The sequence below is a fragment of the Pleurodeles waltl genome, chromosome 4_1, assembly GCF_031143425.1.
Source record: "Pleurodeles waltl isolate 20211129_DDA chromosome 4_1, aPleWal1.hap1.20221129, whole genome shotgun sequence".
Lineage (NCBI taxonomy): Eukaryota > Metazoa > Chordata > Amphibia > Caudata > Salamandridae > Pleurodeles > Pleurodeles waltl.
The window spans coordinates 1,011,977,196-1,012,003,477 of NC_090442.1; the positions used below are offsets into that span (position 1 = coordinate 1,011,977,196).

Below are 26,282 nucleotides of genomic sequence, written 5' to 3' on the forward strand. Positions count from 1 at the left end.
TGCATTATCCGTGGTCATTACTGAGAGTCCTCTGGAATGAGCAGAAAAGGTGCCCTACTGCAGTTAGTTGTTTGCATGCTCCCTGAAATGACAAGAAATTGTGCGGGGTGGTCTCTTATGTCAACTCCAAGACTGCACTACCTCCAAACATTAGACCCTCTAAAGTATCACACGTCATAAAATTCCCTTTAACTTCAGCAGAAGCGCGTAGTTTGTAATATTCCACATATTTACAATTTACTGGATTAAATCAAGGCATCTACAATCACTTTTAAATATGTATGCTGAACTAATTCAAGGTAAGTCATCATGTGAAATGGGAATTTTTTCACTCTGTGGTCAGTCTTTCTGTCATGTATAATGGAAATCACCGCAGATAGGTGGTGCAAAGCATCACAAGCAAATGTACAACTGTTGCTTAAAAGGGTGCAATATTTAAAGAAAAGATCACTGAAACAAGAGCCATCTTAATAGAAATAAGTGCAGTTATGCTCAGCATCATTTTTGCGTTTGTAACTTAACTGTTAGTTTCTTGGAACTACGTTGCTGCTTGATAAACGTGACCTGGAAATCTGCACTGTCAATAGGTTAACAACATTGCTTATGCCTTGCTTTAAGCATTTAAAGCTTTTTTTAAATACATAGGGGGTCATTCTAACTTTGGCGGGCGGCGGAGGCCGCCCCCCAAAGTTCCCCCGCCAGAACACCGCAGCGCGGTCAAATGACCGCCGCGGTGATTCTGACTTTCCCGCTGGGCGGGCGGGCGACCGCCAAAAGGCTGCCCGCCCGCCCAGCGGGAAAGCACCAGCAACGAGGATGCCGGCTCCGAATGGAGCCGGCGGAGTTGCTGGTGTGCGACGGGTGCAGTTGCACCCGTCGCGATTTTCAGTGTCTGCCACGCAGACACTGAAAATCAATTTGGGGCCCTGTTAGGGGGCCCCTGCAGTGCCCATGCCAGAGGCATGGGCACTGTAGGGGCCCCCAGGGGCCCCACGACACCTGTTCCCGCCAGCCAGGTTCTGGCGGTGAAAACCGCCAGAACCAGGCTGGCGGGAAGGGGGTCGGAATCCCCATGGCGGCGCTGCTTGCAGCGCCGCCGTGGAGGATTCCCTGGGGCAGCGGGAAGCCGGTGGGAAACCGCCGGCTTCCCTTATCTGACCGCGGCTTTACCGCCGCGGTCAGAATGCCCCTGGAAGCACCGCCAGCCTGTTGGCGGTGCTTCCGCGGTCGTTGGCCCTGGCGGTCCATGACCGCCAGGGTCAGAATGACCCCCATAATGTTGCCAAAATTCCTGCACTGCGGTCAATCCTTCCTGGTATATGTGCAAACCACTACAGTAGGTTTTTGATTTGTACTTTGTATTTGAATTTATTGAAGCACACTTATATCTGTGGGGTTTCTTGGCATTAGTTGCAAGACTTAATCATAAGGGGAGGCAACACAATTATGAGAATCACCAAGTTTTAAGAGCATTTCTGAAAGAGAGATTGCAAATCATATTTTGAAGAATGTTAGTCAGGGTGATCTGAATAGGAGGAGCTTGAACCGAGAAAGGCCCAAGGTGGGCCTTAAGGAAGCTAGGAATACAAAGAAGACAAGGGGTAGCTGAACAGAGCCTTCTTGTGGGGGAATATTTTGTCATTCTTCTAGAGTTAAAATGAGGGGTCTTTACCATAAACAGAATAGTGGACTTTGCAGAGCAACTAAGTTAATGGATAGGAAGCCAATGCAGGATACGCTTGGCATGCGTGGAACTGAAGGTCTCTGTTACCATTTGACCACCTTTATTTCAACTAGTATGTAGTGATTCAGCAGTGAAGTATTTATGCCCAGATAGGGCTATTACAGTAATTCAGCCTTGAGCCAACACAGGTACATCAGCTATTGGTCCAAGTAAAAGGCTGTATGGGACGCACATGTATCATGTGGAACAAGAGGATGATATGACGGGGGCAATCGATTATTAATCTGAAGGGGAGGGGAGCATCACATGTGACACCTAATCTCTTTTGCTACCGAAATCTGTGGGCCAGAAGGAAGACTGACAGATGGTGGAATTGCCACCAGTGATAACAATTTCTGTTTTGTCCCTATTAGGTTAGAGCCGAGGGGTAGCAAGTTTAATCCTTTTTGGTACTGCTAAAAGAAAATCTTGCAGAGAGGGGACAGAATTGAAGACGCAGCTAAATCTAAAAATGAATTGAATGTTATCTACGTAAGAGTACGTTTTGAACCCAAAAGAGCATCAGATAGCAACTACAGGTTTCAGGTTGAGTTTAAAGACATAAGGGTGACCGGGCAGAACGTTGGGGAACTTGACAAGGGCATACAATTCTCCCACTGAAAAAGGAGATAAACCAGTCTAAGACTTTGTTCTGTATGCCTGTGGAATGCAGATGGCTGATGAGGATCGCATGGTTGATGGTATCAAATGCCACTGACAGATCTAATAAAATCAAGATACATGACGGACGGTACTCTGCCCCAGGCAGAGAGCACACAGCACAGTCAGCTTTGTCAGCTCGGTACAGCAATAGGGAAGAAGCCAGCTTGCCTGTCATATAGTACTTCCATGACTTCCTGAAAACATAAGAGCTGTATAGCTCCAAAATCCTCAATAATCTTTGCATCAGCTGGGAGAAAGGCTCTTTTCAAAAGTCACTACTAAAAAACATGTATCTGCACAATGCTTCTGTGGGTTGATGCAAATTATGAAAGACACATCAGAAAAGCAATAGATGATGAGGCCTGACTAAAAGCCCTATTTCTGTGTGCTCATTACATTAGCTACAAATACATTTAAAGCTGTTTAGCTACATTTGGAACTTAGCAGTTAAAGCTTTCCACAAAAGGAATAGATATTTCTTGACCTGCATGGGACACAAAGTGTGTCTCATGTTGATGGGAAAAGAGCTCCACAAAGGGACCCCTGTAACCCTAACAGCCTGACCTCTGAACATGTTTTGTTCAATCTAGAGGAGAAGTCATGGAGGCACTGTTTGTGATCTGATTACCCTTTTCCGGTTATGGTGATTATTCCCATCTTGATTACACAGTGGAGCAGATCTGCAAACTCCTTTGTGTTAGAGGGACAGTTGTAAATGCTGAACTGTATTGGATAGGAACCTGTGAAGCTCTTTTAAGACAGTGGTGACATGTCTATTCATGTTTGCATAGGAAATTAGGTGTGCAACTCAGTTCTGAATCTGTTACAACTTGTTTGATATTGTTGCTAGGCAGTGAATAGTAGTTCTAGTGTCTTTGATAGGCATGTGACGGCCCTCAAGATGTTAGGTGGACTCTAGACAGGAATCACGTAATCTGATGGGAGGTGTTAATGTGTGATTATGAAGGATATGGCATAATGCATGCAGAGATCGAAAAGTTGTTGAGGAATAAAGACATCTGTTACAGAGCTGCATTTGTAGTTTATTCGTTTGTAAGCTCCCAGGGCGGAGAAGATGCTACAACTGGCAACAAGAGTGGGATCCATGCCCCAAAGAAACAAAGCTGCTCTCTCTGAGAGTTTGCAAAGGTGCAGCAAACTGCTCATGCGTGGAATGTGCACCCCAAATCAATGCAACGCATTATACAATTGGCATATATGCAGTCAAAACGCTACCCTAGCCCATACACAGCCATCAAAGAAGTTGAAGGCACTGCAAAGGAGCACAATTGAAAAGCCTGCTAAAGCTCACTAGTGAGGCTGAGAGAAGAGATATTGCGCTGCGCCCAACACAGAGCCATCTTCAATAGAAAGCAAACACGAAATGCAGTGATGACCAGGTACCAAAATATAAACTTACTTACTGGCACAAGTGAGTGAAGTGCTATATGACCTTGAAAATCAGACGAGATGATCAGACCGAAGCAACAGAGTGTTGCGTAAAGAGGTTGCCAGTCCTGCTTTGCACAGAGAATGCTGCCTGAACAGTACGTACTCTCAGTGGCGACAAAAGGGAGCGCAAAGTAGATGTTCTATGACTTCATAGCTGTGCTAGGAGAAGATGATAAAAAAATCATTAGATAAAAGAACCATAGGATGCCAAGTTTAATCGGATGCTGAATGTCCAGTACAAGAGGTAATCTTCAACCAAGCATGACAACAAGCTTGTGAAACGATGGATACATTTATTGAGAAAATTGACGCACTTCTCAAACACTGCAAGTTCGGTGGCTTTAATGATGAGGAAGCCATGCACTGATGGCTGCCTTTCAGACGTCTTATAAAAACACGTTATGAGAGCTACTCAGTTTTAAAAAACGCTATTGGATGCAAGAGCAGAAGAATGAGCAGATCAACAAGCTGCTGATGTAGAGGCAGGAGCAACACGTAATGAATCGGCGTTGATCATGAAAAGCAAACAGAACCACAAAATAGATGCACACAAGTCGAAGTTTATGAATACAAAAAGTTATGCTTCCAATGTGGGTTTACATTTCTTCATGAAGGTAAATGTTCAGCCATAGGACAGACATGCAAAGGCTGTGGGAAAGAACACCATTTCATAATGGTCTGCAACGCGAAAGAGAAACCAAAGGCGTCACAGTGAGAAGAGCAAACGGATGCCAGAATGTTCCAGAAGCATTCTTATCACGTCCACAAGGTCAAAATGCAACATCAGTTACGACAAGTAGGAACTAAGCACAGCCGATCATTGTCAAATTCATCATATAAAGGCTCTTCAACATCATTATTAACTACTAGTGAAGAAGACGGACGTGTGTTGATGATGTTGACTAAAGAATGACATGTAGGGTTAGCTGCTTGCAAAGAAGATCAAAATTCAAAAGAGAATCACTATACGAAGTGACAAAATTCATTTGGACATTGTCTTAAAATAACATTAAAGGTGAAAGATTGCCCCATAACCTTCATAGCACGCAGTGGTGTGTCGATTAGCATCATGCCAGAAGAAAATTTCAACAGCCTATTTCCTGTGCCATGTCTTACTCCGTCAAACACAAAGGTATACTTGTGTCTGCTTCTTAACTGTTACAGAGTCAAGGGTCATTTACAGCAGCTTTGTGACACATAATGATGTCAGTGCATGCGTCAGTTCAAGGAACATGTTTACTTAGCTTTGTCACTGCTGCTAACATGGGACTGACGTCTCTCGACTACAACATTCATGCTCTGGCTGAAATTGTTAGCCAGTTCCTGTTGTTGTTTCATGGCTTAGGAAGACTCAAAAAGTTGAAGGTGCAACTTCATATTAACGAGGACATTTGCCTTGTTGCCCATTGGAACCACAGAGCCACTTTTCTCTTACAAGCAGCCATTAAAAAGGAACTAGAAACACTGTTGTAGCATGACATCATTGAACGTTCCACTGGTCCTACATCGTGGGTATCGCCTATAGGTGAGGGGCCAAAAAAATGACACTGGAGGTGCAGTGCACATTTGTGCTGATATGCACTAGGCCATCAAAGCAATCAAGAGAGAATGACATCCTGATCCCCACATAGTGGACATGATCATGCAGCTGAACTGAGCCAAAATCTTATCCCGTCTCGAACTGAGCAAAGGATACCATCATCTCGAGCTGGAAGCGAACTGTAGGCACCTTACAACTTTTTTGTCTCATTTTGGTTTGTTCCGCTACAAAATATTGAGTTTTGGAGTACCTTCAGCTGTGGAGATATTTCAGGATGTTATTCACTGAATTATTCAACCTTTTATGCATGCTTTCAATTACAGTGATGATATACTGGTATTTGGGGCAACACAAAAGGAGCATGACAGGGTTCTTACACAAGTGTGCCAATAACTGGCTGATGCAGGTCTCACTCTGAATGCAGCAAATTGTAAGTTTCACAACACCAAAGTTTAATTCTTTTGGCACATGTTCTCTGACAGGGGAATTACTCCTGACCCGGATAAGGTGTGCAAGCACCCCACAAGATGTAACCATGCTACAATCCTTCTTAGGCATGACCAGTTATTGCTCAAGGTACATTTGTGACTGTGCTACAGTGAGTGCACCATTGAGAGGCTTGACAAAGCAGAATGTCCCATCCCAGTTGTCTCCTGAATGCGATTCAAAGAAATAAAACATGCAATTGAGAATGCAACTGAAATGGCCTATTTTGACCCTAGGTTACAAACTGAGGTCACAGTAGATGCTAGCCTGGTGGGACTGGGTGCAATCCTTGCTCAATACAGTGGCCATATGAATGCCCAGACACTCTGTGGCCTGTGACAGTAGAGGCCCGTCTGAAACTGATCGTGCCTACTATCAGCTAGAGAAGGAGAGTTTGGCCATAGTGTGTGCCTGAAAACATTTTCATTTATTTTTATTTGGGAAGTGCTTCACTATTATCACAGACCAGGTGTTGCTCACTGTCTTTGGAAATCCGAAAGCTAAGCTGCCCCCTTGCATCGAGAGGTGGGGTTATTACTGCAAGGGTATGATTACATGATTGTAAACAAGATGGGGAAAGACAAAAGCCCTGCAGGTTACTTTTCACAAGTGCCGCTACCAGCAGCTCTATCCATTGAACAGATTATTGCTGCTACCAAAGCAGATAAAGACATGCTCATCCTCAAAGACCTCATTACAATGCAATCGTGGAAGACAGGTATTCAACCTTTTGCTGATGATGTTGAATTCCAAATATTCAAAAATGTGCAAAAATGTCACCCAAGAAGGTATAATATTGAGAGGCTTGAGAACTTTGATACCTGAGAGCCTGAGACAGTATGTCACTGAGGTAGCCTATGAATGACATTGTGGCATTGTAGCCATCAAAAGATCCCTACAAGACCAAGTGTGATTCCCTTGGCTAGATGAACGGGTTGAGAGAGAGCTAAAAGTGTGCCATCTTTGTAACTGTTTGTCTCCCAGGGTGACACAGCCTCAATTGACAATGTCTGACCTTCCTGCACATGCCTGGGACAGAGTTGCAGTTGATTTCTTTGGCCTCCAGAAAAAGGACATCATCTTATGGTACCGATATCAAGAGGGACGGGGAGATTACAAGGCCCAGTGTACGGCCTCCCTAAATATTACCCAATACAAAAAAGAGTACACTGTTCCTATAAAAAGGTGTACAGGTTCAAATAGAGACACTTCTTTGGTTAGAAGCAAAAGCCCTTACACATCCAGTGGATGTCATGCTTCATCATAGGGCCAGCTCCTCGTCAGGCCGGCGCTGCAATGCCTGACAGGCCCCACAGGGGGGCACTTTGCCAGAGATCTTTTAATCAAGAGTGTGTGCCGTGATAGCAGTAGGAATCTATTCAAACCTACCCTCCAGAAAAAGCAGGAGAAGAAGAAAATTAAAATTGGTTATAGGGTCTCCGGACAACTAATTTTTAATTGGTGTGGAAGCTGTAGGTCAATATTAAAAACAGAGGGGAGTGGATCAAGAATGAGGTTCCATCACTCTATAAACAACACCAGGCTAAACAAGGAAATCCTCCCTTTAGCTGAAAAATGTGGTCAACATGTTTCGCGCCCTAAATGGCTTAACACATCGTGCGGCGCTTCGTCAGGACCAAAAAATAACTCCTAAGCTTTGATATACACGTAAATAAGGTTGGAAAAGAAAAATAACTACACACATAGTAAGCTCTACTATCTTACAGTCTATATAGATGAACCTGTATAGGAAACATACAGAGTGTAATTGAACACAGTGTAGTGTATCAGCAATTGTTAACATCACCCAATAACGTGAGACACTCAGTGCTTTTATGTGCTATCACACTTAAAATGTAACACAAATCACCATAAAAACAAGAAAAGAGAGGGTTGCTTACCCTCCCATATTAGAGATCAGGTTCCTTGGGACTGAACGGACCTTTTGACTAACGTTGCACTATGTAAGCCATACAGACAATACAAAGTTAAATATGGACAGGTCTCCAAATATATATATATATATATATATATATATATATATATATATATATATATATATATATATATATATATATATATATATATATATACCCAATTTATTTCCTTTTCTGTCATGGACAACCAAATAAGATTCTTGTATAGTTATTGCCCTGTGTCCTCTTACCCAGTGTGAATACATATGGCCCCATTCATTAAAATACATAACCAAAGTACAGTCTGTTCTCTACTCTGAGTGCTGACATTCATCCAAACAATCCATAAAAAGTCAAAGAAAACAGCGGTTGGCAGGCATTCTAAGAAATGAACATTATCTGTGGAAGTCGCTTGTGGGTGTATCCATAGTCTAAGATACTCAATTGGTGTTGAGTTTTTCTAGGAAAAGCTGTTCTATCAGGGCGATAACGGACGGAGGCAGGAGAGCATTACAGAACAAGAACGTTCTCACTATAAAACGTCCGTTATTATCTGGACAATCAATCATGTCAGCACGATGTTTAGAATTCTTGGGGCGTGCAGAACAAACACTGCCGTTTCAATAACGAAGATAAAATACTCACTGTGCTAACGTTGTCCCGTGCTGAAGACTTACCCGGCGGCCAACGTCCGGGAAGTGGAGCGGGAGCGGGCGTCGCATTAGATAAAGGCAAGGCATCCGGCGGGGACCTATCAGAATACTTTAACCTCTATAAGGTGTTAAAAGGTAATCACATCCATCTGGGGAGGGGAGTCAATGGCTCCTGCCTGCCCCTATTCATAATCGGAATATGAGAGTTACTGTTTACTTAAATGGAAAGGGGAGACATGCATTCAACTAAATACAAGTGTCTAAAACCACAAGGGGCAACAAACAGAAACAAAATAACACCACAAAAGCCGACTCTCGCATTGCACTAAAATTACGGCGATCGTGCGAGATGTCGGTAAACCGGGGCACGTACTATATGAAACCAGGACTCAATTCAAGAGGTAATGTAAACAGAGCCTCCTCCACGAAATGATAGCGCTCCAAAAGAAGGGCTTATCGGAGCCGTAAAATCAATAGTTAATTGAAAGCATGAAAAAACATCAAATAGAAAAATAATAGTATGTTTAACTCTGGGCCATTTAGGGAATAGATTGGCCAGCTAAAGGTCCAGGAATGACCTGAAGATGAAACATAACACATAAACGAACAGTGCCATACTAGTCTATTTGGTCATGGGAAATAGTGAGTAAATACACTAATCTGGGCATCATGTACCTTGAAAGAAACTCATCAACGGGATATCATCGTTCAGCCCATTAGTATGGGTCCCTAGTTTGAAAACCCAACGTTGTTCTTTTTCAAAAAGACTCTTAGGGCCATTGCTCAAATGATTAGGACACTCTAACACTACCCACCGCATGTCATTAGGGGTGTGATTGGTTTCATAGAAGTGAACACTAAGTTTTGTAGTTGTCCATTCACATCTAATGTTACTACGGTGTTCATTGATTCTTATCTTGACAGGTCATGTGGTCATCCTTACGTAACGTAACTGGCAAGGACAAGTGATCATGTATATGCAGTTACGGGTAGTACAATTTGTATGTCTGGACAGATGCCATCGTCCAATTGGGTGTAGATCTAAGGTGTCTGTCCGTGAGGTTAGAGGACAAACATTGCAGTTGCCACGTGGATGATGTCCTTGTACTGGTAGGAGATCCCATAAGGTGGATTGGTTAGATTTGGAAGTCAGCACCCTGGGACGAGTATGGACTACTAGGTCTTTGATATTTTTTGACCGTTTAAAAGAAAACAGAGGTTTAGGGATAGTGTCACCACCACTACCAAGAATAGACCATTGTTTATTAATTAATTTCTGGATGGTATTGGATAATGGGGTGTAGGTGGAAACACACGTCAACCTCGGGTCTGATTGATTGGGTACTGATGTTAGAAGCGCCTCTCTATGATTATCACGGCCTGTTTACGGGCAGAATTCACTATTTGAAGTGGGTAATGTCTATCATGTAGTTTGTGAGAAAGGTCATCCACTTGTGTCTCAAAACTAGAGACATTGCTACAGTTACGTCTAAGTCTCAAAAACTGTCCATAAGGTAAATTGTCTCGTAAAGATTTTGGATGGTGACTCTCGTATAAGAGCAGATTATTGCGGTCAGTTTTTTTATGATGCGTACTAGTTTCCAGCGTGCCGTGACGGATAGTTATTAATAAGTCAGAAAGGCTAGTTGTGAGGTGGAGACAGTTGAAGTAAATCTAAGGAAAGGGTCAAGTCCATTAACCCAGGACCCACCAATTCAGTGGAACCATGCCAAACAATGAGAATGTCATCGATATATCTACGCCATAACTTGATGTTATTTTTGAAAGGATTAGAATCATGGAGTATAAACCGTTCCCCAAAGTGATGCATGCAAAGGCAGGCCAGACTGGGGGCAAAGGTGCTTCCCATCGAGGTCCCTCATATTTGATGATAGAGTTGGTCTTCAAATTCAAAATAGTTTTCAGTTAATGCCGAAGACGCACACTCCAAAATAAAAGATATAGGAGTCGAAGATGTGGGGATCTTACTTGTTAGTAAGTCCTCTGCGACTTGAATAGTCACAGCCTGTGGTATATTGGTATAAAGAGACTCCATATCCAGACTGATCAAGACATGGACTTGATCGGAAGCATTAATTTTGTCAATAAGATTAAGAACTTCAGTGGTGTCCTTCAGAAAGGTTGGGGTCTCTTTTACCAGGGGCTGCAAAACGTGGTCACAAAACATGGATAGTGGTTCCAAAATTGAGCTAATCCCTGACACAATGGGTCGTCCTGGAGGCGGATGTGCATTCTTATGAACCTTGTATAGACAACAGAAATAAGGATTTTTGCATGGATTACAGGTGTCGATGAAATCATCTTCTTTCTGTGAAATCCATGCATTTGTTAGTGCCTCATCAATCATAGTCCTCATCCTGAGTTGTAGACCTTCTGTAGGGTCACGAGTAATGGGAGAGTAATAGGTGGGGTCTCCCAGAAGTCGTAAACATTCCTGTCTATATGTCTGGATATTAAGGATAACTATCGCATCACCTTTATCAACTGGTTTGATAATTATGTTGGGGTCAGCGTCCAAGGAACTGAGAGCTCCCTTCTCTAATGAGGAAATGTTCTGAAAAGTGTATTTAGGTTGTAATTTCTTCACATCTAGTCGGACCGCCTTCTCAAATGCAAGTACCTTGCATGGCATAGTAGCGATAGGGGGGATAAAGGTGGACAGCTTTCTTAAGCCAGAGTCTTTTGTATTGTATCATCTTATAGTAGTCATTGATAAATACTCTTGTTTTCCTTTGGTGGAAGACTTATGATTGACAACCCATGACAGAATCATCGAGTGGCTTGATGACACCTTTGCAGTGTGGGGCATACCCACTATTCTCAAATCTGATAACAGCCCACCTTTCAATAGGGAAGAATTCAAGGACTTTCTTGGTCGACTCAATGTAAAGCATCAAAAGAGTACACCTCTCTGGCACCAAACCAATGATGTATTTGAATGATTTACGGGCACCTTCAAGAGGATGATTCAGCAAGTGTCGATGGAGGGAATTAATCTAAGTCAAGCTCTGTGCCTAATCCTTTGTGCCTATTGATCAACTTCTCGCTTCACAACTCGTGAGAGCCCTTCCATCTTGCTATTTGGAACAGCCATCGGAACCAAGATACCACAATGGACTGATCAATGAATGCCGATATAATTTGTGTCACAGATACGCCAAAAAAATGTAAAAAAATAAAAACGTATGCAGATCAGCGCCAACATGCCCAGGAAACAGTGTTTATGAAAAGGGACAGGGTACTGGTCAAACACAAACGGAAGCAGAAAATAGACACTCCATTTGCTGATGACGCTTTGAGGGTCGTGACATGCAAAGGACACATGGTGATAGTGTATTAGCCCAGAAAATACACCACATGGGACTCAGCACACTTTAAACATTTACCACAATGTTTGTCAGCTCCTGAGATCACAAGTGAGGCGACCCAGCCTGAACATCCAGATCACACATCTGAGCCAATGCCATCTATGCATAATGAGAGTGCCTCTCAACTACCTCATATCACCCCATATGGCAGACCAGTGCGAGTGCCTCAGCAACTCATTGAGGAAATATGATGCTAATGTTTGTACTTTTTAATTTAAGAAAGGGGGAGATGTAGTGCCTCTTATTTCATGCGCAATAGGACCCTTGCGGTTTGGGTTGACTCTAGACAGGAATTATGTAATCTGATGGGAGGTGGTAAGGTGTGGTTATGAAAGTTATGACACAATGTATGCAGACTGCAAAAGGATGTTGAGGAATGAAGAAGCTGTTGCAGAGCTTTGTGTTTGGTGTATTAATTTGCAGGCTTCCGGGTTGGGTAAGAGGCTACAACAGTGAATTGTAGTGATCTAGTCTGGAGAGGGTAAGGGTTTACAACTTCCCTGTAAGGAGCAATTATGTGACTGGTGATCGTTGTAAGAATATCCTCTTCCAAAACATGTGCAATTCATTCCTTAAACACTCGTGAGTTTCAAGACTAATGCCTTAGTTCAATGGCAGAACCACAAAACACATTCAGGAGTACTGAATTCGATTTGAATTTAGTATTCCAGAATGTGGCAAAGTGATTCAAGAGTCTCCGTTATAAATGTCATTAAAGTTTAGTCAGAATCTAGAGCTGTTAGAGACAGGCCATGTGATTATTTGACCTAGTTAGTGAGTGAGTAAGTGTGTCAGTGAATACTTTTTAAAAGCTCTCTTCAAAACTTTTTGGGTCTATTCACCAAATTCCCATGCAGCGCAGCAGCGAAAAATGCTGTGCTGGTTAAGGATGAGAGAGCAAGAGAGCACCATATTTGCATAGATATGGCACTCTCCTCCTCTCCCTCCACCGGGGCACAATCAGCTAACCATGGGCCACGCACACACCTCTGCACCATAGGGCAAGGGTGTGTGTGGGTGTGTGTGTGGGTGTCTATAGGTTTTGTACTGGAAGGGTACCCTTCCAGTAAAACATACAATGCTTAGACTAACTTTAAAACTTTTCCCACTTTGTATGTGTGCTTTACAGTGCAGCACATAAGAAAAGTTGGAAAAGAAAGGAGAAATATAAGCATCCTCCTTGATAGTACCTATTTGAAATGGGTGTTATTTTTTAATGCAAAACCCTGCCTACTTTTTTGAGTAAATAGTCTTTTGCATCACAAACCCTGGTAGATGCATGAGAATGCCCATGCGACACCCACTGAATACCATCTTGGCACAATGCACTGCTTTGCATTACTTTCAAGTGAATTTCCAGCACGAAACAAGCTTTGAGCTGAAAAGTAAATTGGGAAAAAAGATTTGTTTCATTTTTATGACACAAACATGATGCAAAATCCCAGTAAATATACCCCCTGACTCTAGACATTATTGTGAAAATAGAGCAGAATAAGGGGCAATGGTGGACTACTGGAGGGTTGTTTTAGGTGCTCTCTAAAGAGGTCATAGAGGGAACCTCTTTCAGATAGACGTGGCACCTTCCACCACGATTCTGGAACCACACCATGAATCGTCTGTCACCCTTCTTGGTGTATTTAGCTTCCTGTATTATTATTACTTGACTTTTGTAGGATCTAGGTTTACAATCTGGAGTAGTCGATTTAAAAACCACTGACTCTAGGCATAAGCCACTGACAGGAGGGCCTATGCTCTTGTGACATCTAGACGTCAGGTTCAGACCCTTAAATGTAATCTGAGCATGGACTGGAAGCTAGAGAAGGTTATTTCTGGCCTTTGATACCAGGTCAAATATTTCCCAGTCATTGGCAGTAATTGTTCCATTTTGTATCCTCTCATTTTTATAGATAGTTCTTCTCCAGCTCACCTTATAGTGAATTACAGTGAACTATCAACAACTGTTAGCACCTGGGATTTCTTAAGTATCTCCTGATTTGTTGCACGTCCTCTAGGACAGAATTAGTTTGTTTTGAATTTGTGCAGTCAAAGGATTCCCGCATCATTAGCTGCATTTGAGAGAGTTGTCAAACCAACTTGACTCTCCAGATATGTATTTAACCTAGGTATCAACGGTGTAGAACTGCAGCTTGAAATCAATTCCACTTAATGGTGAACAGGAAAGAATTCATGTCATGTTCTGAGCTGAGTTTTTGATCTAAGTATTAAAATGACAAAACTCTTCTCAATGAGTATAAGACTCTAATCAATGCTGTTAAATCTAAGGCCCAGATTTATACTTGCTTTGCGACGAATCTTTGACATTTTTTTAATGCAAATTCGAATGGGCCCTCAGGTGCCCTTCCCAAGCCCCAGGGACACCCCCACCCACACCAGAGGGACGCCAGAGGATGAGGGACCACACCCCATGTAAGTAAGGTAAGTACAGGTAAGTTTTTCTTTATTATTTTTTAAAGTGCCATAGGGGGCCTAACTTGGCCCCCCCTATATGGCACTGGGCCCAGTGACCATGCCCAGAGACATATGTCCCCTGGGCATGGCCATTGGGGTGGTGGGCATGACTCCTATCTTTACTAAGACATGAGCCATGTCCATGGGGGTTTTATGTAAAAGAATGAAGCTAATCTGCTTAGAGGCATTTTCGTGCCTCTGCCCCTACTAGCATCATCCTTTGAAGCACAACCTCCTGTCCCCCCTAAGCGTCACCCACCCGGATAGCGTCCTTTTTGATGACGCCAGCCGGGCCTTACCGTCGCTACTGTCATTTCATAAATATGATGCCCGGCCTGGGTCTTGAAATGGCGGTATACTTTTTCACACAAAACTGCGTTAGTGCAGTTTTACGTGAAAAAGTATAAATGTGCCCCAAATATTTTACTGAAAAAATTAGCTCAGCTAAAGACTTCACCAGAAAGCTTTTCAAGACAATTAAATCCTTATCCAATTTATGTAGTGTTAATGCTCACATTGAAAATATATCCTGTAATAAATTAGCTAATTTTTTTCCTTGGTAAGGTGAATCTTATCTTTCAGGAATTTACCATGTATCACAGTGGTATGCCCAGTGAGGCACACACTCCTAACTCTACTCTCTCGGATGCTTAGGCGACCAATCCACATTATCCTTTAACTAAATTTACCCCTCTCTGTAGAGAAAGTAGCCAAACTTATTGAATTTACAATATCCGGGGCAGCCTTTGACCCCTGTCCTCTGCATATTCTGCACAAGGTCTCTGGCACAGTATCAGTTGATCTCACAGACGTTTTAAACCTAATATTAGCGACGGGACACTTTCTGGAAGCATGGAAGAAAGCTTCTGTACTTCCTCTATTAACAAATCCCACAGGATGTGAAAAAATACCGTCTATTCTCGATTTTCCCTATTTCTGCAGAAATATTAGAAAAAACAATCAAAGAGGAAATCATGGCTTTTTTAGACTACAATTAGCTCTTGTATTCCTCCTAATATGGGTTTAGGCCCAATCACTGTATGAAATCAGCATTACCGGTAGCCACTGAGGAAATAAGAAGGATGGTGGACGGTGGTGGGAAGGCAGCATTGATTCTTTTAGATCTATCCACTGCTTTTGACACAGTCAACCATTCACTTTTGATCAATTAGCTGGAAGCGATCATTTTCAAGGATGAAGCGCTCGCCCTGCTGAGTTCATTCTTGCAGGGTAGAGAGCAAGTGGTCGCTCTAGGTTATTCTGTATCCGAACCATTCTCTCTTCAATGTGGGGTGCCCAGGGGTCTTCACTCGGCCCCACTTTGTTTAACATTTATGTTACCCCCCCCCTCCCAGCCAATCTAATCCGCATCTGTGGCTTCTCGTTCTTTCCTATGCAGGTGACACTCAAATTGTGGTATCATTTTCATCCAAAACAGAGGAAGCAACTAAAACTTTCAAGGAGTGCATGGGGTACATAGTCAAATTGATGCTGAAAGACTGTGTGAAATGAAACTCAGACAAAACTGAGGTACTACTTTTTGGAAAGGAAACTACCTTTTGGAATGCGACCTGGTGGCCTTCTAACTTGGTATCTTAGTCCTCCCCAGTCCAAAGAAACAGAAACGTGAGAGTCATTTTCAATTAGAAATTATGGCCCATATTTATACATTTTTAGCACCGCATTTGCGCTGCTTTTTGATGCAAAAACGGCGCAAACTTGCAAAATACAATTGTATTTTGCAAGTTTGCACTGTTTTTGGGTAAAAAAATGACGCAAATGCAGCGATAAAAAAGTATAAATATGGGCCTATGTTTTTCCGACCAAATTAACCAGATGACGTCTTCCTGCTTAATTCTTCTCAGGATTCTAAAACATATTTTTCCTTTCATTCCCCTGCATTTGTTGAAGTTGGTTATTTCAAAAATTGACTCTTGTAATAAATACCTTTTAGTTGGGCACACAAAAGCGTCTGCTGAAAAAACTTCAAATGCTTCAAAATGCAGCTGCCAGGACTTTGCTGAAAATTCCTAAAGTTGCTTCAGTCTCTCAGTCCTTTCGAAGTCTGCATTGGCTACCAGTAAATGAAAAGATTAATTTTAAAGCACTCTCTCTGGTACACAAAGCTCATCATAAGACAGGCCTGAATTATTATCAAAAGGATTTTATTTGGCATACACCTGGCCGCACACTTGGGCCCATATTTATACTTTTTTAGTGCCACATTTGCGCTGCTTTTTAACGCAAATGCGGCGCAAACTTACAAAATACAGTTGTATTTTGTAAGTTTGCGCTGCTTTTGCGTCAAAAAATGACGCAAATGTGGCGCTAAAAAAGTATAAAGATGGACCTTAGATCCAGCTTTGCCGAACTTACAGCCGTCCCCACAATAAAGAAAGCTAAGTGGGGTGGCAAACGTTTTTCCTACTGCGCTCCAGTCTTTGGAACTCCTTGCCACTGAATCTGAGATCGTAATCTGGTCTATTTCATTTTCTCAAGCTTACAAATAAGGACTTTTCTCCTCTTATCACCTAGGAAACACTAGCGCCAAGATGCCTATGGGCAATCACGAGCTTTAGAAACCTGATACTTACCTGACACTTACCTAACTATAGTTTGTATCTATTGGTGTCTCCATGCTGCCATAAGTGTGACAGGCACAAATGAGCACAGACAGTTTTCACTTACATACTCAAGTCATTATTTTTCAGTCACAGAGACCTACCACAAGTCGGATGGACATTTTTCTGTTTTATTCAGCTGAGCTCAACTATTTAAATTTTCTGTCAAAACCTTCACTTTTCCCCAGGTGCCATATATTCATGTCTTAAAGGGATCATCTGGTGAGTGATGTCACAAAACGTCTTGAAACTCAAGCAATGCCATCTAATAAAAGACAATTCTAGAATGCTTCATTGTTGGTGATTGTTACTGATGAAGAATTAGAGAATTACATTGTTTTCTTCAGTGGATGGCCCCTTTAGGCACTGCTGCAGGCACTGGTACTAGTCACTAGTCTAAAAATTATTCAAACAGGGCAAATGGCTTGTGTGGCTGGGTCAGATGATCAGTTCACTGGCACTGAAGCACTAGATTTCTAACAAATACATTCAGCAGTATTCAACCACAGGTATCCAAAAGAGAAGCAATTTGAAGTGAGGTCACTGCACCTGGCTGTCATAAGATTTCCTGAAGCGTAAGGCCTAGAATCTTCCTCACCTTCGATCAGCCTAGCTTTAATTTCTAAGAACTTCCTCAAGGAAGTCCAACCTGAGGTTGAGTCCGCCCTGGTAGTATCACCTTACCAGGGTGGGTCGAGGTGGCAGATGATGAAGCATGTCACATTACGTGAGTGAGCCCACCTTGACCAAATCTGAAAATGACCGTGATGTACATCTTTTGGAGCCCTTAGAAAATAACTTAAAGACTGCTAACAGGTTACAACAGCATTTTTTGTATTACAGTGAACAGAGGTTGAGGTGGGACCTCAGTTAAGCCTCACTTTTCTCTTTCTGTGTTGGAGACTGTACTATCAATTCTATTCAATTTGGCAGTTTAATACGTAGTTGAGTGACTAAGGGTAGAGATGCACAACAGTTCACCATGCAGGGAATGTTCCTGTCCCAAAACAGAGTAAATGCACAGATACATACTTGAAAACACACAAACATTTATATACACAATCATCCATAAACACAAATACACATATATAAAAAAGAAAGTAAACCCATGTCAATATACATCCACGTACATCCACCCAAAAACCCACACTCAGCCATACACAGTAGCTTTAACGGATAGAGCACCGGAAAGAGGGGCATCTGCAGCTTAGAGAGGAGCATAGCCACCTGTCACTTTTGGTGTGATATGTTACTTTTAATATATACCCCAACCCTTCTGCCAACATATAAAATATCATCAAAATTCTCCTCACTGGGAGATATTACCTAATATTTCGCAAATTTGTGGACACTCATATTGTGTTTCTAACGCAGATTTTAACTTTGCGCAAATAGCCACGCAGTCCACATAATCCAGCAAAATCCAAACCACTTTTCCGACTAAATGCTTCATCCAGGAGACTGTGATGAATTCACAGAACTGAAAGCAAACAAAAATTAGAGTTTACACTGAAGTGCATTCTGCAGAAGGGTCAGAACAGATAGTGTTATGAGTTCAAAATACAGGTTTATCAGAGTTATTCAAAAATGTTAGCCAAACTAAACTAATTTGACTTTGAAATAATTACCACAATTCCGCAACACGGTATACTAAAACGTCTGGTTGCTTCAATTTAACTTTCCAATTAACTTTTTCACTCACCCCCCCCTATAATATTTGGCAGTATGAATTTCAGCGTAGTAAAAAAGTATATTTAGGATCTCAGGAATTATATATTAACGGAGCTCCAAATTATATCAGTGGGTGACTGAACTATATGGCAAGTAGAGCCAATTTAGGCAGCATTAAGTAGCACATTATGCAGCTGTGTTATGTTGCTATTTGGATTTTGACACTTTAACACACCTTGATACCAAAAGAATCCCACATGCTTTTAAAATACGAATTATTTTTAATTAAGAAAACCATGCACGTTAACCAGGTCCAATTGAAACCATTTTCAACAGCAAATAATGATTTAGGGCCTGATTGAGAACTTGGCGAAAGGGTTACTCCATCACAACGGTGATGGATATCCCGTCCCACAAAATCTAAATCCCATATAATATAATGGGATTTAGATTTCAGCAGACAGATATCCATCACCGCTGTGACGGAGTGACCCGTCCGCCGAGTTCTAAATCAGGCCCTTTGTCTTGTGTGGAAGTTCAGAAACACTATTTTATTAACATTGTCACTTACAGCTCCAAACATAAAATAATGCGCGTTAGAAGAAATCTGCGCCAAAGGGCTACTAATGTCATGGTGCACCACTGGGGCACAATTTGCACATTCCCTCCTATTACTTGGAGGCAACCCATAAAACAAAACATTGGTAATGCAAGTGGGTCTGGCTTTAAAAGAATGCTGTATGGTAATGTGAAGCATTACAAGTTAATAGCATGGGAATAGATATGAATTTGTGTGGAAACAAAGAATTGTAGAATAATATGGAGGTTAAAAGGTCATGTGACAGTTGCACTGTCAAGCCACGTCTAAAAAACCATATAGGTAATGACTGCCCCATCAATGCTGCTGCCATAGAAAACAACATAAATTATCAAGTAATCTAAGACACTCTAATACATTCCAATGCCATGTGTGTGTCCCTGAAAGTTCAAGAGTAGGCCACTGGATTAACAAACAAAATGATCACAGCTGTGTGGAGAGAAAGCACCTTTTTGTGGTATCACACAACTTCTGCCCAATCAAAACATGGCACCCAACATGTGAACAGAGCAAAAGCCACTCTCTAGTGATGCTCACATAGTTGTCTGGCGATAGCTGTACTGTCAAGCCAGTAAGACTAAGGATCTTATTTCCAGTTTGGCAGACTGGATACTCCAACACAAAAGTGGTGGATATCCCATCCTCTGTAGTACAAGTGCATTTTAACCTATGACACTTGTGATATGACGGAAGTGATACCCGTCACTTTTGAGATGGATGATCCCATAGTACAAGCTGAAAATAAGGTCCTAATGTTTGGTAGTGCAATTGTGATCTAACTCAAAGTTATTTTACACTCAACATCAAGTCTGATACATGGAGCTACAAAATATCATCATAAGACACCTATTCTCAAAGACCCTCACTAGCTACCTACCCCAGCAAGAATTAATCTCAAACTACGGGTCACTGTTCCCAAGGTACTGCATAACAAGAATCTTCCATACCTCACACAATTACTCACCAGAAAGGTCAAGAGGCTTAAGAAGCCAATGCTCTATTTTCTTAAGCATTCCAAAATTCAAGATGCCCATCACCAGCAGGCAATCTTCCTCTGGGGCCACACATCAGGCTAAAACTCTTTAGGAGCATCTTTGAGGAAACTGACTCTTTTCCTGCCTTTCAGGAAACAACTCAAGACTCACCTGTCCATGACATTCCTGAAACTCTGGGGCTTATCAACAATATCTTCCACTTCAACCCAAACTTATTTAATTGTGATTACCCACCTTCTCTTTAGCAATAATCTAATTCAATAATTTGTCCGCCACTTAGTTTCCAAACCACATGATGTAACCATAAGGGTCTCTGTTTCAGTATAAAGTGCCCATACACCTGTTGGGCTTGAATGCACTATATAGGTTCTTATATAAATAAATACATAAATACATGTTGTCTTTTACTTACTCTGCTTCTACTTTTGTCCAGTAAGAGGCTTTGGTTTTTCATATAGCCTAATTGGCTTTTAATTATTTATTATTTTGTAATTTTCTTTCTCAAATGGCACTACAGTGAGAGGGACTCCAAACCTTCCTAAGCGACAAGCCCAGCTGACAAAAGCAGAACGTGAAGAAACAAGACCTTATTGTGATTATACAGTACTGACTAGCATAGTAATTTGATTTGACTCATCCTTAGTCTACTGCGCCTGCCACTAGAAACCTATTATAAAAACACACTTCTTACTTTACTCTTTGCCACTCTTTGATCACTGAGCACTGCCTTTCTGCAACCTTCATAAACCTAACTGGTTGCACTGGTTACTACAACCACTTAAACACAATACTTCAGAATTTATTTACATTAAGTGTTTGAGGAGCAGCTTGTCCCACTCAACAATAAGTTTTATGTGAACACAAATATATGGTATATTAATACCCATTAAAAAGCAGTCACATTGGAATGATGCCTATAGGAAGCAGTATCTTAAACTGTAGGGTAGCTTACCAAAGGAGAATACGAATTCTAAACTATGACATTTTCTGAATTTTAGAGCATACATAACCAGGTAAGCTGTGGACAAAAATGTGTATTCTGCTATGTTAGCAAGATCAGATAAATAACGGATGTGTAATAATGCCATAAAAAATAATGTTAAAATATGACATTGAAGAGTAACGGATGAGCATTACTGATTGTCCTCTTTGCATTTTTATTCAAATGTAATACTGGATAGAAAGAGGTGGCTATTATTAATGTATCTTATTAATGTATCGACTTGTTACTAATTGATCTCTCTATGGTTATTAATTCGCAGCTGCATATCTCTATACCTATGTTGAAGCAAATACATTACCGATCAAAAAACCAAAGGGGCGTGGCCAAGCAGCCGAACATGGTGGACGTGCTCCAACCGAGCTCAGCTGTGTGGCGCCAAAATCTGGATTTAGCTGCCAGCCCCCTGGGGCAGGTTGCCCGAGTCGAGAGTTCAGAGTTAGCGACACCTGAGTATTATTGCCACTGACTCCCGGAACCACTGCGGAGCGGCACCAGGGTGAGAATCTGGAGCCGCAAGTAAGGAGAAGACGAGGCATGTGCCTGGCAGCCCGGGGTGATTTCCACGAGTGATGGCCCACAAGCCTCTTCTGTGGAGCTCGCTGGGGCCAGGAATTGCCATCTTAACCGTGTTCCTGGCAGGGGCCCCTCCTGTGGGGGTGACCACTTTTACTAAGAGAGCCGCTGCACACTTGCTCGAGGCACCGCCGGGCCAGATGTATTGACTCGGAAGGAACGGGGCAGCAAACGCCGCAGTAAGGGCACTAGACCGGCAAAGGCTACAGAGCGACCTGAAGATCTGCTGATCCATGTTGCAATGGGTCAGCCAGGCCCCAGGGCTGAAATTGGAGGCCCTGCGGCGTGTGCCCCTCACCTCAAGCTTCACAGCAACAAGAGGCTGCTGCTAGAATTGGAGCCCTGAAGATGCCTACTGCTGGACCCACAATGTGAGTTCCCCGGAGGTAAAGACTGCTTGGCACTATGGGCGACGTGAGAGGCGCAGATGAAGTGGGCCGGGTTGGTGTCATTTTGGGTCACTGGTGACGAGCTGATGAGTGTTAGGTCCTCGGCTGCTAGATCCCCCATTAGAGTATGCAACAATTTCGCAGGAGAGTGACTGGGGTGGTCACTCTGGAGGGGAAGGACCCTGTGAGTCCCCCACACCTGATGATATAACCGAATTATGAGGAAAACCACACCTCCTGCGGGAGCGGGGGAGGGAGACTGAGGGAGTCCAGACTGGCTCCCAGGCAGAGAGGGGCTTGTGACACCCTCTAAAGGGAGCCCTCTGCTGAGAAGTGGAGTGAGGGGTCGGAGCTGAGAAGGGAGACAGATCTACATTCACTGGAGTATCCCCATGCTGAGGGCTTGCAGCAACTGGTCACAAGAGCAATATAGCGACAGACAAGCCTTCTGCTGTGTTATCTCAAACTAAAATGGACAAATTCACTAAATATGCCTGTTAGACCTGACAGCCTTAGGGTAGTCACCCCTAACTTTTTGCCTGCCTCCCTCCACTTTTTGGACACTGTTTTTACTGGTTTATAGACTCTGCGCACTTTACCCCTGCTAACCAGGGCTAAAGTGCATATGCTCTCTCCCCTAAAACATGGTAACCTGGAATCATACCTGATTGGACTATTAATTTACTTATAAGTCCCTAGTAAGGTGCACTTTATGTGCATAGGGCTGGTAAATTAAATGCTACTAGTGGGCCAGCAGCACTGGTTGTGCCACCCACTTAAGTAGCCCCTTTTCCTTGTCTCAGGCCTGCCATTGCAAGGCCTGTGTGTGCAGTTTCACTGCCACCTCGACTTGGCCTTTAAAAGTTCTTGCCAAGCCTAGAACTCCCCTTTTTCTACATATAAGTCACCCTTAAGATGTGCCCTAGGTAACCCCTAAGGCAGGGTGCTGTGTAGGTAAAAGGCAGGACATGTACCTGTGTAGTTATATGTCCTAGTAGTGTAAAACTCCTAAATTCGTTTTCACACTACTGTGAGGCCTGCTCCCTTCATAGGCTAACATTGGGGCTGCTCTCATACACTGGTGAAGTGGCAGCTGCTGATCTGAAAGGAGCAGGAAGGTCATATTTAGTATGGCCAGAATGGTAATCCCTACTGGGACCCTGGCAGACAGGATTGAACTGAAAGGGGACCTGGTGCGCTTCTTAGCCACTCTTTGAAGTCTCCCCCACTTCAAAGGCACATTTGGGTATAAAACAGGGCCTCTGCCCTACCTCATCAGACACTTGCTGGAGAAGAAACCTGAACCAGAAACTACATCCTGCCAAGAAGAACTGCCTGGCTGCTCAAAGGACTCACCTGCCTGCTTTCTACAAAGGACTGCTGCCTTGCTGTTGCCCTGCTGCCTTGCTGAACTCTTGTCTGGCTGTGAAAGTGCTCTCCAAGGGCTTGGATAGAGCTTGCCTCCTGTTCCTTGAAGTCTCAGGACCAAAAAGACTTCCCTCTTTTACTTGGACGCTCCGTGCGCCGAAAATTTCGACGCACAGCTTGTTTCGCGGAGAGAAAAACGCCGCACTCCGACGCTGATCGACGCGATGCTCTTGGGACTATCGAAGATCCGACGCACGGCCTCGCAAGGACAACGCCGCCCGACCTCTAGAGGAGAAATCGACGCGACGCCTGCCGTTAGATCGTAATTTCAAGGCGCAGCCCCGCAGATCGAAGTCTAGAGGAGAAATCGACGCGACGCCTGCCGTGAGATCGTAATTTCGACGCGCAGCCCCGCAGACCGACGCGCAGCCGGAGAACAAGCAGGAAAATCCACGCACAGACCCGGGACATCTGGTGCTATATGGTGGTATTGTATGATTTATTGCACAAATACTTTACACATTGCCTTCTAAGTTAAGCCTGACTGCTCATGCCAAGCTACCAGAGGGTGGGCACAGGATAATCTTGGATTGTGTGTGACTTACCCTGACTAGAGTGAGGGCTTTTGCTTGGACAGGGGGTAACCTGACTGCCAACCAAAAAAACCATTTCTAACATTGGTGATCAGCGGTGAGGATAGGACTTGTATTTGTGCAGTGACATACAGTAGCTAAGTATTTCACTACCTACCCACAGTTGAAGGTCAACTTGGTTTTTATCTCTTTTTGAAAACCCAATTTTTTTCCTGACAATTTTCAAAAACTAAATCCTCACTCAACATGTCTCTGACTGGGTCTCAGATAAGGGAATTTGACCTAGTCCAGTTGGATGCATATATGGTCAAACAACTAAGAGGATTCTGCAGGGCATTGAGGGTACCCACCCAAGGGGCCTCCAGAAAGGAGGACTTTCAAGTGGCGCTGAGGGCCTGGGCAGAAGCCCATTTAGAGGATGATGAGGAAGAGGAGCCAGAACATGGCCCCTCAGAGGAATTTTCACTATCTGTGGATGGTGTTACCACTGCAATTGTGCCCCCTTCCAGACCAGGGAGCAGTGTCTTTATGCAAAGCCTGACCGCAGAGGAAAGGAGAGAGGAAAGGGAGTTCCAATTGCAAATGGCAAAACTGAAAATTGAGGCTCAACAGGAGGAGAGGAGGGCAGAGAGAGAAGCCAAACAAAGTGAAGCTGAAAGAACAGCCAAACAGATTCAAGCAGAAGCTGAAAGGGCAGCCAAACAAGCGGAAGCTGAAAGAGCAGCCAAACAAGTGGAAGCTGAAAGAGCTTTGGCTGAAAAGAAACTATTGTTGGCTCATGAACTGAGTCTCAAGGAGCTGGAGATCAAGGCGAGGCAGTCTGAATCCAGCAATAATGGTGGCAGCATACAGACAGGACCTGCTGGAGAAAAGAAGGTTCGTATACCCAAAAATGTGGTGCCCAGTTTTGTGGTGGGAGATGACATAGATAAATGGTTAGCTGCTTATGAAGTTGCACTAAGGGCTCATGAGGTTCTTGAAGGGCAATGGGGGGTAGCTATGTGGGGTTATGTGCCGCCATTGGGGAGGGACACACTTCTCACATTGGATCAACCTGATCAAAACACATACCCACTTCAGAAAGCCACTTTACTTGCCAAGTTTGGGCTGACCCCTGAGGGATACCGTCAGAGGTTCAGGGACAGCACCAAACAAACCACACAAACATGGGTAGATTTCTTTGATTTCTCCAGTAAGGCACTGAATGGATGGGTGCGGGGCAACAAAGTAGCAGATTATAAAGGTTTATATGACTTGATTCTGAGAGAGCATATGCTTAATACTACTTATACAGAGTTGCGCCAGCACCTAGTGGATAGTAAGCTGACTGATCCCAGGAAGCTTGCTGAGGAGGCGGACCTCTGGGTTAGCACCAGAGTGTCCAAGAAGGTACCTGGGGGGGACTCCCAAAAGGGTGGTCAGGGTTCCCAACAGAAGAAAGAGGGGGGAGATAAACTTGCGGATAAGGAACTTTCCAAAGGCCCCCAAAAGAATTCCCAGGAAGGGGGTGGCAACCCTTCCTTTTCCAAATTTGGGAAAAAGCCAGGGACATATGACAAGTCAGGGAAATCTAGCGCCAAATGCATGGAGTGTTACCAGTATGGTCACTACAAAGGCGATCCACAGTGCCCTAAGAGGGCACCGTCCACTACCGGACAGGCACCTGGGTTGACTAGTGTAGCGCTCGGGGGGGAGATGGACCCAAGTAGCTTTGGGGAGCAGGTAGAGATTTCCCTAGTGTCCCTGGGAGAATGAGAAATGATGCCCCAGGCCCACATGCCCAAAAATACTTCCAAGTACCGGCAGTGGGTCACCATTGATGGGCAGAAGGTGGAGGCTCTGCGTGACACAGGAGCCAGTATGACTACTATCAAGAGTCAGCTGGTGTCAACAGAGCAGATAGTACCTAATACATTCCACCAGGTCAGAGTCGCTGACAATCGCGAGAGTCACCTACCGGTGGCTCTGGTTCCCTTTGAGTGGGGGGGGTCTCTGGTACTCTGAAAGTAGCTGTGAGTCCTGCCATGCCTGTAGATTGTCTGTTAGGCAATGATCTTGAGCACACTGCTTGGAAAGAAGTGGAGCTCAGGTCTCACCTGGAGATGTTAGGGTTACCTGAGTGGGTCTGCATGACCACACGGTCCATGGCTGACCGAGAGGGAAGCCAAGGGCATCTGGAG

At 43.4% G+C, this 26,282-nt stretch overlaps 1 protein-coding gene across 2 annotated transcripts in view; it reads right to left on the reverse strand.

Moving 5' to 3' along the window:
- The window catches only part of ASB15 (ankyrin repeat and SOCS box containing 15), a 137,864-nt gene that overhangs the window by 9,955 nt on the left and 101,627 nt on the right, over positions 1-26,282 (reverse strand). For both annotated transcript variants that reach the window (XM_069229878.1, XM_069229879.1), the window contains one exon: positions 18,239-18,392. In XM_069229878.1, the coding sequence (XP_069085979.1) occupies positions 18,239-18,392 (154 nt within the window). The remainder of the gene's footprint in view (positions 1-18,238; positions 18,393-26,282) is intronic.